At 39.5% G+C, this 18734-nt stretch overlaps 2 protein-coding genes across 3 annotated transcripts; one reads left to right on the top strand and one right to left on the bottom strand.

Annotated features, from left to right (window-relative positions):
• Positions 1 to 10: 10 nt before the first annotated feature.
• Positions 11 to 5882, top strand: LOC104238269 (protein NLP3-like). 2 transcript variants are annotated; one of them, XM_070163092.1, is made up of 5 exons: positions 11 to 468; positions 1976 to 2475; positions 2688 to 2735; positions 2874 to 3886; positions 5630 to 5882. In XM_070163092.1, the coding sequence occupies exons 1-4, from the start codon at positions 360 to 362 to the stop codon at positions 3579 to 3581; spliced, it is 1365 nt and encodes a 454-aa protein (XP_070019193.1). In that variant the 5' UTR covers positions 11 to 359; the 3' UTR covers positions 3582 to 3886; positions 5630 to 5882. The 2 variants fall into 2 exon arrangements, with proteins under 2 accessions (XP_070019193.1, XP_070019192.1); XM_070163091.1 differs by having other exon boundaries at positions 5036 to 5882.
• Positions 5883 to 10095: 4213 nt separating this feature from the next.
• On the bottom strand, positions 10096 to 12773 carry LOC138881896 (uncharacterized). The gene is made up of 2 exons (XM_070162196.1): positions 12338 to 12773; positions 10096 to 10196 (listed from the first exon to the last, which is right to left on the bottom strand). The coding sequence occupies exons 1-2, from the start codon at positions 12771 to 12773 to the stop codon at positions 10096 to 10098; spliced, it is 537 nt and encodes a 178-aa protein (XP_070018297.1).
• Between the last annotated feature and the right edge of the window lie 5961 nt (positions 12774 to 18734).

Genomic DNA, 18734 nt, shown 5'->3' with positions numbered 1-18734 from the left:
TTTATGTTACACAAACTTTTTGGTTCTTTTCATCTAAAACAACTCTTTCAACACTTTTTACATTAATGTAAACAACCTTTTGGTCTTTTTGGCCTAAAACAACCGTTTCAACCCTCTTTATCTCAAAAATTTCAGCACTTGTATGGTACTTTATTGGTGAAATTGTTTGATTGGCACGAATTTTAACAAAATTAAAGATTTGAATTTTAACAAAATTAAAGATTTTTGAAATTTATGGTACAAAGATTTTAACAAAGATTTTTGAAATTTAAAAGATAGTACAAAGTATTTGTGTGAAGCATCCTTATGGAAAGAGAGACCGGTTTGGCCTGCAACCAACAACAACACCAACCTCAAGAATGGAGAGTGTGTTCAGTGCACATGCCTGGTCCCGCCAACCCAATGGTCTATGGGTTTTTTGGAGGGAACGTGATGATGCAGAGCAGCTTCAGAATCACTTCTCCTTCAGTAAGAACTTACTATATTTGATTTTCTCATAAGTTTGTGGATTTTCTATTTGACAATGAATGAGGGAAGAAGAATTTTTGGTTTTTGTTGGGGTTGAAATTATTTTGATCTTTATACATGGGATGAAAGTCAGCTAAGTATTTTCTGAGATACACTGCCAATTTCAGCTTCATTACTTCAAAATTTTGTTCTTTTTTAATACTTTTGGGATATTCTAGCAGTTTGTATCCATTGTGATAAGGGGAGTCTTTAACGTAATTGGTAAAATTGTTGCCATGTGACCACGATGTCATAGGTTCGAGCCGTGTAAACAGCCTCTTGCACAAATACAGGGTAAGGTTGGGTACAGTAGACCCTTATGGTCCGGCCCCGGATCCTGCATAATGGAAGCTTAGTGCACCTAGCTGCCTTTTTTGTATCCATTTTGACAATCATTTCCTTAAGAATTGTTGGACTTCCTATTTGCCCATGAATGAGGAGAGAATTTTTGCTTTGGTGGGTTAAAATTATGTTGTTTATCATAAGCAAAAACACTAGGTGGTTTCTTCATGTCTATCCAAGACAGCGTTACCCAGTACCTGTAGTGGTGGGAGATAGCAAGTACCCCATGTAATCGGGATACACTTAAGCTCGCTCGGATACCACAATTATCAAATAAAAAAATGTTGATATTTATAAATGGGATTTGAATCAGCTAAGAATTTTCTAAAATACATTGCAAGTTTCAATAGACCTTTGTGGTCTGTCCCTTCCCCAAACCCCGCGCATAGCGGGAGCTTAGTACACCGGGCTGCTCACATTGCAAGTTTCACTCTCATTGCTTCAAAATTAGGTTCTTTTTGTTTCTTCTTTGGGAAATTCTAGCAATTTGTTTCCATTTTGAGAATCATTGTTGCAATTCAGTTACATACTTTAGGTACAAGATATTCACCACCATGGTTGCCATTGAATTTTGTGCTTGCCACACCTTAGAAGAAGAACTTCTCATTCACTTGAAAATTTATCCTGGATATAAAGGTCTGAACTTTGAATCCTCAACCTATTCTTTATAGTACTGATAACCATTTATCTTGTCGTTTTGAATTGGTGCTAAAGTTGGCAAACCTATATGTTTGGTATGCTAAGGAGAAAATGCCAACCTTTTGTCAAAGTAATTTTGTTACTGCATGTTACCGTCACTTCTCCGCAAACACTTAACTTTTTTCAATCGTTTTCTTTTCTTTATTACCAATGGCAATGGGCCAAAATTCATTACAATTTATAGTACTGGCTCTGATTGTCATGTATGAGCGAAAGATTGAGGCAGACGTAAAATTTATAGTACTGGCTCTGAGATTATCATTAGTAGTACTGTATCGCGGATTTGAATTCAAGAAAATACCTTAATTAGATAAAGGTAACTTAATTGCTTTGGCCAATCAGTAAAATTGTTGCTACAAGCCTTTTACAAAACCTGGGAGTAATATTCTTTGTACTAATACAATATTTGTGTATGCCACAACTGCAGATGTTGTTACTAAACGCATGGAAATCAAGGAAAGAGTTAAGATTGCACTACAACATGTAGAGAAATTATCCTGCAATTATCTTATTCAGTACTGGGCTAGTATTGTAATTGATGGCCAGACTTTCCTAACAACTTCAGATCAGCCTTTTGGTCTTACCAGACTTGAATACGGACTATGTTCGTACAGGAAAAAGTGCCTGAGCCATGCAATTCCTGTTGAGCTGAAGAACGGTACCCAATGTGAAAATGACCTTGGTCCTCCCGGACGTGTGTTCAAATATAGGTTGCCTGAACTATGTACAGACGTGAAGAATTACAGCCAACAAGAGTTCCCTTTACGGGATGATGCTGTAGCCTGGAGCATACAATGGTGTTATACTGTCCCTGTCTTTGATCCATCTCGAGACACCTTTGTCGGGGTCCTTGAGTTGGTCACCAGTCACCAAACAAATGAATGGATATTTGGAAACTCTGTCTTGCCCATTTTCAAGATGCTCCAGGTTTTTACGCATACCTTCAGCTTTTTCCAACCTTAAATGTTGAACCTCTAGCTCATCTTGTTCAGCATCCATGATCCCTTTTAATGCACTGTTTTCCTTTCACCATTTCTGAATAGTAAAAGAAGAGGCGCCAAGAAAAGAGGAAATTAAAACTGTACACTGTATTATTCAACCGCTGTTTATTCTTTTCCACTTTTGACTTCATTTTTTAGGTGGTGGATCTGAAATCTCCAGATTCATATTGTCCGCTTGATTTGAAAGTAAGTTGTCCAGTAGATCAAGCTCTTTTCCAGTAATGTCTCCCTTCGAACCATATTCATTTCCTTTGGCTCTTTTTGTTTAAGCTTCAGTGATATCTCTATCTTGAATTCATATTAACAAAGACAGTCTCAAGGCAGGTTTTGGATGACCGGCAATGTGCTCTTGGTGGATTATACAAGGCAATCGAAGTGGTATGTCAAAAACATCAATTTCTCTTTGCTCAGATTTGGGTCAGTGTTGCTGATTCATGGTGCACTGGAAAAGTTATCACTGTTAGACAACGACACATTGCAATCAACGATAACCAAAACTTAAGTTTATTCAAATATGCAAGTGGTCTTCAATACATGTTAGAAGGCTACGGTGTTGTAGGCAGGGCTTTCTCATCAAAATCTTCATGCTTTTGTCGAGATGTAACACAGTTGAGCATAATGGAATACCGCTTGGTAACTTGTTCTCGTGAAGCTGGTTTAACTGGTTGTTTTGCAATCTGTTTAAGTGCTCTGGACAATGATGACAATGTTTACATACTAGAGTTCTTCTTGCCCCCAAATGAGCTTCTGCATAGAAATCTACAAGTCTTCCTGAAGTTAGTTTTGGACACGGTGAAACAACAGTTGCAACACTTTGAGTTTGCAGTCGGACATGATTTTGGAGAGAAGTTACCTGTTGAAGTCATCAAGATTTCTTCTGACGATGACCTTGATTCTTTCGAGATCTGTCAGAATACTAAAGAACTGCATAACGTTGAGCCATTGCCAAATGGAGGAGAGTTGATGTTGCCTGACACAGCAACAGCAGTCTTTTTCTTCCGAAACAAATCAACAACTGAGTTTGGATATTGATGAGATAACTGCTGCAAGGGATAGCGTAGCTGTAAGTGAAGAACAGTGCAATTCCGCTGGATCTTCAACTAGCGCTAAAACCTCTCAAAACAAAGAAAGAAAACTGCAGCTGGAATTATCAACACGACAGGCAAAGCAGGGAGCAAATGCTGTGAACAAAAGAAGAAACAGTAAACGGACTTTTACCTCCGAGTCAGAGATTCAGAAAGAAAGAGAGAGGATAGAACGAGATCATAACATCAACCTCAAAAAAATTGAAGACCGTTCGTCAATGACTCAAGATGCCGCTGCCGATGATTTGGGAGGTATCATAAACTCTTTCCAAAACTCTTCTGCTTTTATCTTTCTTCTTTCTTTAAGATTAGTACACATGAAGCAAATGATCCATATAAATGATACTAACTACATGGACTAAGGTTTAGTTATTGTTATTATATTTATATACGATCCAGTGTATCACAACCCAAACTCTAAGCGTGAGTCAGCTTGCCCGCCCACAATATATCCACATCCATTAATCTGTCTCATAACGCTAGTATGGACCAAGGATTAACATAAGCAAATTAAAACATAACAATTGAGGATCCAACACTTAATGTAGTCCCAAATCCGTAATAGATTCCATGAAGCATATTCTAGAGAGTCATTACAACTGTCTAGCTTAGTTCTTGCTGAGGACAAAAAAGGAAAGCACATCTAAGCATAGAACAATAAGTGGGGCTCACCAATGAAACACTCCGTCTCTACTTCCGCACCTATACAACTCATTACAATGTCAAGTTCACAATATGTTCCAAGTCATTATTAAGATATGCTCGAGGGTTCCGAGTATTACACCATGTTTGCGAAGGGTCCTTTTAATCTAGTTAGAAGCTCCTATGTCATTTTAAGGTAAAGTGTAAGATCTAAAGAAATTCTAGATTAGAATATCCCAAATTTGTCTTAAAAGGTAAATTGTTTACCCGTGATTGGAATGAAATGAACCCAAATTGAGCTAGCGTTTGGATATAGACTTGGTTGAAACTAGAAAAAAAAATTGAAGATGAGATGAAAAATGATTTTTGGAAGTTGAAATTATGTTTGGAGATGCATTTTACTTAAACAGAAGTTGAAGTTTTGTGAGTAGAAAACTTGAAAATATAGTTCAACCCACGTTTTGAAACTTGAAAAATTCTTCTCCAAAAACCGCCCAAAAACTGGTCACTTTTTATAACCAAACAATGTTTTTAATTTTTTTTTTGCAAATAACTTATGGCCAAAGCGGGAGCTGAGTGAATGGATACGGAGGATTCATCTAGCGGTCTCTAACTAGCTAGTATTGAGACGTAGTTGATCGATTGAATGATTGATATGATTTCTTTATCTTCTCCTTTCCTTTAGTCCAAATCATATGTGTATATTGTAGTTTAAGATTCACTGAAGACATTTTTGTACCTGGGATTATTCCAATGCAGTTGGCAAATCAACACTGAAGCGTATATGTAGATTATACGGTATAACTAGATGGCCGCCCAAGAATAAGGAGAAGAAAAGAAAATGCTCCCACTCTCGTAAAATGAAATCCATCCTCCCTGCTGAGGAAGATGTCAATGCTAGTACAAAATTCCAGCAATCTTCTGATTCTCCTAACAAGGAAGACACAATTAATGGAACTAAAGTTGGAGCACATGTTACAGAAATCCGAGATGGTACAGTTGTGATTACAAAGGTGAAATATGGAGATAGGGTGCTAAGATTGCAGCTAACTCTTTCTTCTAAGATGAAGGATTTAGAAGAGGAAGTGGCAAAGAGGGTCGAGTCATCGATTGAAAGTTTTGATTTCACGTATGTAGACAAAGAGGGTGATACGATATTGATAAAATGTGATGAGGATTTGACGGAATGTTTTCTGCATTTTAGATCTTCAGAAAGCGCGACTGTTAAGATGTTCATCACCCCAAAGTCTTAAATTATGCAAGTCTTTCTTTCTTTCTAGTATATGTAGTTGGTTAGCCTTTGAATACTTTTCTCTCCAAATGAAGTTGGTAGCTCTTTTCTATGTTGCGCAGATTCTCCAAAATGATGTCGAACCCATGTCGGATCCTTCAAAAATGCACTACTTTTGGAAAATCCGACACATATCCAACGACTTTTTCGGAGAGTCCCAGCAACATAGGTTCTTTTGTTGATGATAGATGTCAGTTCACATACAGATGAACACAAACCTTATTACACAGCTAGAAGAGGCATGCTTCAGTCCTAGTGGAAGTATAATGTAAAAACTGTAAGAGCATTTTCAAAGTAATCTTCCAATTTTGATCAGAGCAAGGTAGTCTTCCAATGTTTTCCCTTGTTCAAATTCTTTCTATTTTTGAGTTCCTATTTTCCTTTGGCTATTTACAATCTTGAATTTTTCCCTATAAAGATATTATCCTTCCTACCCTGTCTTTACTGGATAAAACAATATGATGGGAAATGGAATGATCAGTAAGAATAATGTTTATGGACTTGAACTGGATGGGTGATTGGCAAAAAGGTTTCATCTTTGTTTGTTCTCTGTTTATTGTTGCTGTATTTTGTGAGCTATATTTAGTGCAACTTCATTCGATTGTTTTGTTCTTTTCACCTTGTCACAACCCTTTTTAAACAAACTTCACTAAACCCTCTATTAAATATAAAAAGGATTTTGTAAAGCTTGAAAAGGGTTTTCCAATTAGAACGTGACAAAAATTGTACTCAACAGGAAAATAACTCAGAGTTGCCACCTGGCTTTGATTTCGGTGTGCCAGGTCACCATTTTAAAATGATTTTTCCTTTTAAAACGTTTCAGACTCTAAAACCAAGTCCGCACCAGAGATTCGAGTAAGGGGGTTCATTTGACTCGAGGAGAAGGTGTTAGGCACTCCTCAAGTCCCGTAACTAGTACGGTTGCGTACTCGATCTAGTTGGCTTTTAGAATATTCAAGTTAAGATAAAATCACAGAAAAGCAAAATAAACACACACGAGGCTTGAGGTCGTCCCTGCCTAATAAAAGAAAATAAAAAGGAAGGAAAAGAAAAATCCTAAGCTAACCTATGCTAAGACTTCCCCACCATGCTCGTCAAGGCCTTCAAAATATTTACATAGTTCTTCGGGGTATACCCCGGATAATAATATATACAAACCTCTCGGGGCATTCCCCGGATAAATTTAATTGAGGGAACGACCCCTTGCCTCGAAATTAAAAGCAAACAAATAGAAAAATCCTAATATTACCTACCCAAATGTTGTCGGCCTAAAGTATGCTCCTAACGGACAATGTAATAAAATAAGCAAATAAAAGAAAAGAAAAGAAAATTCTAAATCATGCTCAGATTTTACAATTAATTTCATTTGCTAGACCAAGCCCAAGTCCTAAATAAGTAAGCAAATTAACACTAATGGGCCAAGCCTTTCTCCCAACCCCCATGGCCTAACATCAGAAACATTTCAATCCAATCATTCGTGCATAGCATGTAAAACAGACAATCAAGCAAATAGAACAAACACAACCCAAAGGAGGCAACAGTACGAAAAATAAGACAAACTGAAGCTATCGACTTCATAAACAAGCAACAACAAATCAGTGTTCAAATGAACAGAGCACCCCATCACATACTGAATAGTTTTAACTCCATTTAATTAAAGCTTAAGCCATGGAAAATCTTGCCGCAAATCAGAAAAATTTACATACCAATTCAGTAAATTAACCGCGGAGAAGCCAGATTCTTACTCACAAAATTACTACACTAGATTGTTAGTCATGAAGGAATAATGCATTTGCAAGAATTTAACAAAGGAAAAATCCTTTCAGAACCTACGACCTGAGACTAACATGTATTTTAAGGAACATGGGGTTTCTTCAACTAATCATTATGAGAAAAGAAACAGTTAAAACGTGTTTAAGGAAAAGAGATGTCAAGCTATGTATTCTGTTTTTGAGAGCTTTAAACTACTTGATCAAAATAAATCCACGACTGCAAAATAAAACCAAGTTGAACTTAAAGAATGACTAAAACAGAATTTGCGGCACTTAAATTCAAACTCTAAATTCCACCGGCCGTCGACCAATTTTCAAGCAAAACACAAATTACTCATCAAAAGAAATCAACAGGTGCGAACAGATTGCACGTCAACAAACCAAAGACGAATGGATCTAATTTGGAAACTTAACTATAATCTAAATGCTTCATTTTTCAACTACTCATATTCTAACACATCGTGCAGCTAGATGGCACATCGCATAACAAGAACAGATTGACAAACAACATTCTCGAGCACAAATCACAACTAGAAACTAACTGCAAACACAACCTCTACTAAAACACGATCAAATATCTATCACTACAGAGCAAATTCCCTACGGCTCATATCATATTTCGATCACCATTAACGATAATAAGAAGGAAGAGATGAACCTGGAATTGCAAAACTCTTCTTAATAACAGAAAGCAAGAAATTCAGCTACAAAATTTGAGTCTGGAATCCGAGTGAGAAAACAGCGGTGACTTCGAACAAGGAACCACGTCCAAAATTCACGAACGGACAGCAATTTGAAACTCGAACTCGAGCACCTCAAGCAGTCTCCATGTTCGCAGACCAAAACTCAAAATTGAAATTCCACTATAGCAAAAGCAGTAAAGAGATGTATATATTTTTTTTGTGTTAGTTTCTGATTTTCGAAAATGGAATAATACTTGAACAAAAATCAAACTCAAACTATTTTTTGTATTTTTGTTTTTTGGAATTGTAACTCAACCGAAAATGGACAAAAAAATTAGAAGAGAAGAAGAAACTTCCTATTAGAACCCTAATTTTTCCTAACCTTTTTCTCCCCCTATTCTCTGTCTTAGACCCAAATATATAGCTCTCTCCCGAAGCTTCTCTCCTTCCTTTGCAAGAAATCGCCAGAACCCTTCAAAAATCCGTGTAGACCCCCCAAACAAGGTCCGAAAATCCTCATTTTTTAACAAAAATCAAAAAATGGAAGTCTTGGATCAAAATTTGAATTGTATTCCCTCGTTATCCAGGTGGGCGCCTGATTACCAAAACTGAATTGTATTCCCTCGTTATCTAGGTGGGTGCCTGGTTGCTAAAACTTGAAACTATATTCCCTCATTATCCAGGTGGGCGCCTGATTACCAAAACTTGAACTGTATTCCCTTGTTATCCAGGTGGGAGCCTAATTACCAAAACTTGAAACTGTATTCCCTCGTTATCCAGGTGGGTTCCTGATTGCTAAAAATTGAAACTGTATTCCCTCGTTATCCAGGTGGGCGCCTGATTACCAAAACTTGAAACTGTATTCCCTCGTTATCCAGGTGGGTGCCTGATTGCTAAAACTAGAAAGTATATTCCCCCGTTATCCAAGTGGGCGCCTGATTACCAAAACTTGAATTGTATTCCCTCGTTAGCCAGGTGGGCGCCTGATTGCTAAAACTTGAAACTGTATTCCCTTGTTATCCAGGTGGGCGCCTGATTACCAAAACTTGAATTGTATTCCCTTGTTATCCAGGTGGGCGCCTGATTACCAAAACTTGAAACTGTATTCCTTCGTTATCCAGGTGGGCGCCTGATTGCTAAAACTTGAAACTGTATTCCTTCGTTATCCAGGTGGGCGCCTAATTACCAAAACCTGAATTGTATTCCCTCGTTATCCAGGTGGGCGCCTGATATTTCAACAAAACAGACAAAACAAAAGAAATTTTTCTGCCCCAGTTTGGGATCTGGGCATATTTGTGAGTGTTAATCGAATCATGTTACCTACAGAGCTCTAAGAATTTAAAAGTTAAATCCCATTATCCAGGAGGGCCCTGAAAACTTCAAATTAAATCTCATCTTAAGAGTGATAACTTTAAAGCTAAATTATATTTTTTAAAGGGAGAACTTACGTTAAAACTTAAAACTAAATCCCATTATCCAGGACGGTTCTGAAAATTTTAAATTAAATCCCATTATCCAGGAGGGTCCTGAAAACTTTTAAAATTAAATCTCATTATCCAGGAAGGTCCTGAAAATTTTAAATTAAATTCTATTATCCAGGAGGGTCCTGAGAACTTTTAAAATTAAATCCCATTATCCAGGAGGGTCCTGAAAAGTCGAGAATGAACTTACCTGAACCATGCTCTCTTCTTGGAGGATTTTGAACAAAATTTCTTGCCCCTAAACCATGCCTTCTTCGTGGGAGGGTCCCTGTGGATTAACAAATTTTCTTGCCCCTGTTTCAGATAAATAAAATTTGTTAGTTTGAAAATGTGGTGGTTAGCTTGTGGTATCATTGCTGAGTGTCTGCTTCCGCCACTGCCATGCTTCATTCTGATTAGCTGCTTCGGGCTAGCAAGGAGTTGTTTGACCTTTTGATTGGAACTGGACCACAAAACCTATGAATGACCTGAATCTCTCACACTCACTTGTTGTATTATGTTTTCATTTTGAAAGTTGTTTCATCCTTGTATTTTCTCAAAATTCAAGATTCAAATGATTGCCTGAACCTTAGTTATCACCATACTTCTCATTCTAAATCATGTCAATTGCGATGTGCCTAGCCGAACTCCTCTTTGTGCAATTTAGAAGCTGGTAGTAAGCTTTGGAATCCTTTGCAGCTTGTTCAACAAGGGCTAACTCGAAAAAGACTTATAAAGATAGACTCAAAGAGCATGGTGAAATGACTTTTGGCAGAAGGAATCAAAGGAAAATTTTGAACACATATGACTACGTGAAGACGAATGGGAAAAGAAGACTTATCTGAGTGAAGCGGCTAGCTCCAATGATCATGACATGCATTTCGGATTGATCAGTCTAATCCGTCCAACCAATCATATTTCAGTTCAAGTCGTGTCTTTATACTTCACAAACCGGGCTTTCACTGATCCAATTTCTCTGTAGAGTCATGAGCCTCATTTGATTTGTAGTGCCCCGAAGGGTTTTCCCCAACAATATTCTCTCCTTTGTTCATATCTCAACTCACCATCGCCCTACGGTGCCCGCGAAGGTTTTCACCAATAAGACTCTCTCATTTTAAAAATTTTCTCAGCTCACCATCGCCTTACGGTGCCTGTGATGGTTTTCACCAATAAGACTGTCTCATTTTAAATTTTCTCTCTTGTGCCCATGAACAAAGCGTTACCCATGATGTAAATCATACCTCTATCTCGCTTAACCTGACATCCTCAAAGATTGATCGGAAGGTCTTTCTTTGGACCGTAATGTAAGCTTTTGGCCAGGGTTAGAAAGAGAGGATGACATGAAGGCTCAAAATAATTTAAGATGAAAAAGGGTCAAAATTACAACTTTTAGAATCGGATCTTTTCAAAACCAAAATTTCTGCCCCAGTTTCTTTGGGTCTGGGGAATTTTAATTTTTATTTTGATGTGATCGAACCGTAAGGCTGCCTACGTATCCTTAAAAGGAATTAGGTCGAACGTTCAAAAGAAAGTTGTTTGTTTTTGTTTCCCTTTTTCTTTTCTTTTCTTTTTTTTCTTTCTTTCTTTCTTTTCTCTTTTTTTCCTTTTCTTTTTATTTCTTTCTTTCTTTCTTTTTTATTTTCCTTCTCTTTTTTTTCATTTTTCTTATTTTTCATTTATTTTTTATCATTTCATTTTTTTTCTAATTCTGCTACTGATTCCAAAAGAAAGATATGAAAGAAAATAAATAAGGCTCAAAAGGGGTAGCAAAGGATGAAAGAATTTGGGTAGCGGAATAAAATGCTTTCGTCATTTCAACCTTGAACATGCCAAGTATAAAAATGCGATTGAAAATAAGCAAATGACTCATGCATAGTACCTCTTGACCGTATCAGAATTGATAGCCATATCTACACATTTGCCTTATATGTGTGTTAAATACAAAGCAACATTGGGCAACATTCTTGTTACAATGAATGGCCCCTGCCAGTTTGGGGCAAACTTACCTTTAGCTTCCACCTGATGAGGGAGGATGCGTTTCAATACCATCTGGCCCACTTCGAATTTACGAGGATGCACCTTCTTGTTGTATACTCTTGCCATTCTCTTTTGATACAATTGACCATGACATATTGCAGCCAATCTTTTCTCATCAATCAAACTCAACTGCTCTAGCCGGGTTTTGACCCACTCATCATCATCAATTTCAGCTTCTACAACGATCCGAAGGGATGGAATTTCAACTTCTGCAGGTATAACTGCCTCAGTTCCATATACTAGCAAATAAGGAGTTGCACCTACTGAAGTGCAAACAGTAGTGCGATAACCCAGTAAGGCGAAAGGCAACTTTTCATGCCACTGCCTAGAACCTTGAACCATCTTACGAAGTATCTTCTTTATATTCTTGTTAGTAGCCTCAACAGCTCCATTTGCCTTGGGGCAATACGGAATGGAGTTCCGATGCATGATTTTGAACTATTGGCACACCTCTTTCATCAAATGACTATTGAGATTAACATCATTGTCTGTGATGATCACCTTGGGAATTCCGAACCGACAAATGATATTTGAATGAACAAAATCCACCACTGCCTTCTTGGTCACGGACTTGAAAGTTACAGCTTCGATCCACTTGGTAAAGTAATCAATGGCCACCAGAATAAACCTATGCCCGTTTTACGCTGCCGGCTCAATTGTTCCAATGACATCCATGCCCCAAGCAACAAAGGGCCAAGGTGAAGACATTGTATGTAACTCAGATGGGGGAGAATGAATCAAATCACTGTGTACTTGGCATTGATGACACTTGCGAACAAAACTGATAGAATCTCGTTCCATGGTGAGCCAATAATAACCTGCTCGAATTATCTTCTTTGCCAAGACATACCCATTCATATGTGGCCCCCAAACTCCAGAATGTACTTCGGTCATGATAGTGGAAGCTTCTTTAGCATTTATACACCTCAGCAGTCCCAAATCTGGAGTCCTCTTGTACAAGATTCCCCCACTTAAGAAAAATCCACTAGCCAGTCGTCGAATGGTTCTCTTTTGATCACCTGTGGCATGTACTGGATATACCCCCGACTTGATATATTCCTTGATATCATGGAACCAAGGTTCGCCATTAATTTCCTCTTTTACCACATTACAATAAGCATGTTGATCACGAACTTGGATATGCACAGGGTCGACATAAGCCTTGTCTGGTTGATGTAACATTGACGACAGAGTAGCCAAAGCATCGGCAATCTCATTGTGAATCCTAGGAATATGTCTAAATTCTACCGACATGAATAGTTGACAATGTTCATGCAGACATTGTTGGTACGATATAAGCTTCAAGTCCCAAGTCTACCATTCTCCTTGAATCTGATGAACCAACAAATCTAAATCTCCCAGAACCAATATTTCATGGACTCCCATGTCTACAACTAACCTCAAACCCAGAATGCATGCTTCGTACTCGGCCATGTTGTTGGTGCAATAAAATCGAAGCTGGGCTGTTACAGGGTAGTGTTGCCCTATTTCAGAGATAAGTACAGCCCCTATTCTGACACCTTTTATGTTAGCATCTCCATCAAAGAAGAGTTTCCAACCTGGATTTTCATTATGGTCAACCTCGTCAACACACATGACCTCTTCATCAGGAAAATAAGTCTTCAGTGGCTCATATTCATCATCCACCGGATTCTCGGCCAAGTGGTCGGCCAAGGCTTGGGCTTTCATTACGGTTCGAGTCACATAGATGATATCAAACTCTATAAGTAAAATTTTCCACTTTGCAAGTCTTCCTTCAGGCATAGGCTTCTGAAAGATATACTTTAGAGGATCCATGCAAGAAATGAGGTAAGTAGTGTAGGACGATAGATAATGCTTCAACTTTTGTGTCACCCAAGTCAGGGCACAACATATCCTCTCAAGCAGAGTGTACTTAACCTCATAGGGAGTGAACTTCTTACTGAGATAATAGATTGCTTGCTCCTTCTTTCCCGTGATGTCATGTTGACCCAACACACAGCTAAAAGAATTATCCAGGACTGTCAAATAGAGAATTAAAGGTCTCTCAAGCTCTGGTGGGACCAGTACAGGTGGGTTCGACAAGTACCCCTTAATCTTATCAAATGCTTCTTGACACTCGCCAGTTCACTTGACTGCAACATTCTTCTTCAATAGCTTAAAGATGGGCTCACAAGTTGTCGTGAGTTGAGCAATAAACCTGCTGATGTAATTTAACCTTTAAAGCAAACTCATCACCTCTGTTTCGTTCTTTGGCGGCGATAACTCTTGGATGGCTTTGATCTTCGACGGATCCAACTCAATACTGCGTCGACTGACCACGAATCCCAGCAGTTTCCCAGAGGGGACACCAAATGCATATTTCGCTGGATTGATCTTGAGTTTGTACCTGCGGAGCCTTTGGAAGAACTTCCTCAAATCCTTGACATGGTCAGACTGCTTCTTTGACTTTATGATCACATCATCTACATAAACCTCAATCTCCTTATGTATCATGTCATGAAATATGGTGGTCATTTCCCTCATATAAGTTGCCCCAACATTCTTCAGACCAAATGGCATTACCCGGTAGCAATATGTCCCCCATGGCGTGATGAACGCTGTCTTTTCTGCACCTTCCTCATCCATCAAGATCTGGTGATATCCCGCGTAACATTCCACAAAAGACCCAATCTCATTCTTGGCACAATTATCGATCAGAATGTGAATGTTCGGCAAGGAAAAATCATCCTTTGGACTTGCTTTGCTAAGATCGCGGTAATCAACACAGACCCTGGTCTTACCATCTTTCTTTGGTATTGGCACAACATTAGCTAACCAATTGGGATATCGCGTGACCCGAATGACCTTTGCAGTAAGTTGCTTTGTGATTTCTTCTTTGATCTTCACACTCATATAAGTCTTGAACTTTCGCAACTTTTTCTTGACGGGAGGGAGTGCTGGATCAGTTGGCAATTTATGAACTACCAGATCAGTGCTCAGGCTCGGCATATCGTCATATAACCATGCAAAGACATCTTTGTACTCAAACAATATTTTGATTATTTCCTCCTTAACTTGCGGTTCTAAATGCACATTTATCTTGGTTTCCCTAACATCATCCTGGTCCCCTAAATTGATTGCTTCAGTTTCACTCAAATTAGGCTTTGGTTTTTCTTCAAATTGTTTTAGCTCTTTACTGATTTCCTCAAATGCTAGTTCTTCATCATATTCTACTTCTTGGATTATTATTTTAGAATTAGATTGGCTTTTAAGACTCGGCTAAAAATTCTTCATGTATATCATGTCATTGCAACCAGCATAAAAAGAACTGTACAAAACAAAATAAAACACTATTAGGAATAACGGAAAACGAGAAATTGCATTTCACTAAAAATAAAAGGATAGAAGGGTTTGAACATCAAAACAAGCAAAAACTAAAAATCTAGATTACAACCCTGGAATAACTCAAATAACAGAAAGGAAAATAAAGCAAACTACCAAAACTCCTTCCTGGTGGGGAGATGAGTAGCTTCCCAATTGCTAAGCTTCACGTTTGGGCCAACGAGCTGCACATATGCTTTACTAGAGCCTTCACCAACTTCTACCATATTGACCTCATCAAACAGACTTTGGAACCTCTTAATCAGCTCTTCATCAACATCGACCACAGGTTTTGGGATTGAGGAGGTTGGAGGTTTTTCGGCCTCTGGCTTGACAAAAAACTTAGAGATGTGTGGGACAGGCTTGGTGAGTGACCATACCTTCTGTTTCAAATTTTTAAACCTTTTCATGTTCTTCTCTGTGGGCATGAATACCAAACGAAATGTACCCGAATTCCCACTGGGGCGCACTGGATGCACAATACCTTGCAGAGATGAGCCCAGACCCTTGCCCGGCACAAAACCATTCTTCAGTATTTCATTCGCTACCATGACAGACGCGGAGGATAGCTTAGGACCCAGAATGCATTTTCCTTCAGGAATATTCTCAACAGACATTGTTTCGAAAGTTTGATAGACCCAAGGTCCTTTATCATCTTCAGCTTCAATAAATGGAACAATTGTGTCATTACAAGCTGACAGGTCCTCATCACCGTGCACCACTATTTCCTGCCTGTCCCATTCGAACTTCACCATTTAGTGCAGAGAAGATGTGACTGCCTTAGCAGCATGTATCCAGGACCTGCCCAACAACAAATTGTAGGAGACAACCACATCTAATACTTGGAATTCCATGGTGAACTCAACCGGTCCTATCGACAATTCGAGCATTATATCTATGATAGAATCTTTACCTCCCCTATTAAAGCCTCGAACACACACACTGTTCAAGTGGATTCTTTCGGTGCCAATCTTCAATTTTTGCAGAGTAGACAGGGGACAAATATTTGTACTAGAACCATTGTCAACCAAAACCATTGAGACAACAGAATCTTCGCACTTCACCGTGAGATAAAGAGCTCGGTCATGTTCTATACCCTCCATAGGAAGTTCATCATCTGAGAAAGTGATCCTGTTTACTTCGAAGATCTTGCTAGCTATCTTTTCCAAGTGATTCACTGTGATCTTATCAGGAACATGTGCCTCATTCAAAATTTTCATCAAGACCCTGCGATGTTCATCTGAATGTATCAGCAAAGACAAAAGAGAAATTTGAGCTGGTGTTTTCTTTAACTGCTCTACAATGGAATAATCCTGCACTTTCATCTTTTTTAGGAACTCCTCAGCCTCTTCCTCGGTGACTGATTTCTTTACTGGCATTTGGATATCCTTGAATGGCTTGGCTTTCCTTAATTCTTCTGGAGTGAAACATCTCCCAGAACTAGTTAATCCTCTAGTTTCATTAACTTCTTCCACTATTTCTTTTCCTTTGTATCACTATCACTTGTTTGTAATTCCACGGAACAGCCTTGGCATCAACCACTGGCAGCTGGGTTACTGGTTTAATGATGATAGGGGTAATAAGATCCCCCTTCACAACTATGACAGGCTTACTTGGAATCCCTGGCACTACCACTTTTGAGCTTTCCGGACTTGCCCCAATATCTTTTGAAGGCCCTTTCACGACCAACATCGGTGGCTTCAAATTGAGTGAGCTCGGCTTTTTTGTCGCCCCTTCAACTGTCAAGGGCTTTGCTTTGGTAGAGTCTGGAGCTTTAACCAAATTACTTTCACTGGCCCGAATCATCATGACGGACTTAGAAGAATTCTTTGGGCCCTATCCTTGTGAACTATTTCAATCATATGCATCTCTGCATGGGCTGGCAAAGGGTTTTGGTTGATGTTCGGCATGTCTGGGCTTTGGACTACAATTTGATTTGTATCAATGAGCTCCTGGATTGCCCTTTTCAAATGCCAGCACTTCTCTATTGCATGCCCTGGAGCATCAGAACAATAGGCGCATCTTAGGGAATAATCAAGGTTTTTGGGAGGGGGATTTGGTATCTTTGCCTCAATCGGCCTCAAGACGTCCAACTGTCTTAACCTTTGAAACAGACTAGTATAGGACTCTCCAAGCGGGGTAAAGGTTTGTTTCCGCTGCTGTCTCTCTCTTCTATACTCTGGCCTTTTCAAAAATTTGAACTATTGGGGTTTTGGTAGGGTTATGGAGGTGGATAGGTATTTTTTGGAGCTGGGTAGGTATTCTGTGGGGCTGGGGCATGCCATTGTGGGTAAGGAGGGGGTTGAGCATATGAATGTGCATTATGAACAAGGTATAAGGATGGCCTAGCTGAGTATTGGGCGTTTTGCGGGGAAAAGTAATGTTTGGTAGATTATATGGAGCTTGGGCGTTGGTTTGAGGTCGGGGTCGAGGATGGGTGTACTGATAAGGTGAACCCCTATGGCCATGCCATGGTCCAGAGACAACCATGGCGACATCGTCCTTCTTTTTCTTGCCTAGCAAACTTCTGGTACCACTCTAGATTGCCTGGGTGGTTGTTTTTATAGCAGAATAGCTCATGATCTTGCTCGACTTGAGCCCCCCTTCCACCATTTCTCCCATCTTTACCACATCATTGAAAGATTTACCAATGGTTGAGATCAAGTGACCATAGTAAGTGGGATCCAGGGCTTGAAGAAAGTATTCAACCATCCCGTCTTCTTCCATCGGAGGATTGACTCGTGCAGCTTGCTCCCTCCATCGGAACCCATATTCTCTAAAGCTTTCACTGGGTTTCTTTTCCACCTTGGTCAAAGATAGGCGGTCTGGGACAATGTCTATATTGTACTAAAAGTGCCGGGCAAAGGCCTGAGCCATATCGTCCCATGTGTACCACCTATTGGCGTCCTGGCGGGTGTACCATTCTAAAGCTGCCCCACTCAGACTCTAGCTGAAGTACGCCATCAGTAATCCGTCTTTTCTCCCGGTGCCTCTCATTTTATTGCAATAACCCCTTAGATGAGCTACAGGATCCCCATGTCCATCGTACAAGTCAAACTTGGGCATCTTGAACCCGGCAGGCAGTTGGACATCGGGGAACAAACACAAATCCTTGTAGGTCACACTCACCTGGTTTCCCAACCCTTGCATATTTCTCAATGATTGCTCCAGACTCTTTACCTTCCTAAACATCTCCTCTGCGTTCTTGGGTGGTTTGTCAGTTTCAACATGAGGCTCAAATTGGGGGGTGGAAGAGTAAGGATCTAGGACTTTGAAGGTGGGTTTCAAGGCATAATATTGGGTATCTGGAGCTGGAAATGCAGGCTCACTAGAGGATCGGTGGAGGGTAGCTTATGGAGGGGGTACGAAAATAGGAGCAGATGTCGGAGTAGGGTACGAGGTTGTTTTGGCTAGTGGAGCCTGGAAAGTTTGGGCCGAAGTGCCCGGGTAGTTGTGGTAATGGGTAAAGCCCGGTGCGTGTTGTGGGGAAAGATCAATGGTATTGGGCATCTGGGATTGAGAGAGTGGTGGAATGGAAGCAGGGTTTTCTGTGTAGTTGGTAGGGAACGAGGGTGGAGGGTTCCCCTTAATCCAGGCTTGATACATTTCTGCCATCTGATGCTTCAACCTCCGGACCTCCTCTTGCAGTTCCGATTCCAACTCAACAATCTCTCTTGGTGGGTCTACAACTGCAGTGTCTGTTTCCTTGCTAGCCATGACTGTTTGACGCTTTGATCAGGTGTTGTATGGATAACTTGCTAGGATGCCAACAAACTAACCACCTTCCTAAAGTTACATAAAGATAACAGAGGACAACAACACAAAACCACCATGTTAGCGTTAGGGCATTTATCAAATAATAATATCACGTTA

Source organism: Nicotiana sylvestris, chromosome 11, assembly GCF_000393655.2.
Source record: "Nicotiana sylvestris chromosome 11, ASM39365v2, whole genome shotgun sequence".
Classification (NCBI taxonomy): Eukaryota; Viridiplantae; Streptophyta; class Magnoliopsida; order Solanales; family Solanaceae; genus Nicotiana; species Nicotiana sylvestris.
Note: the sequence above shows the minus strand (reverse complement) of the source record. Positions and strands in the feature narration are given on the sequence as shown.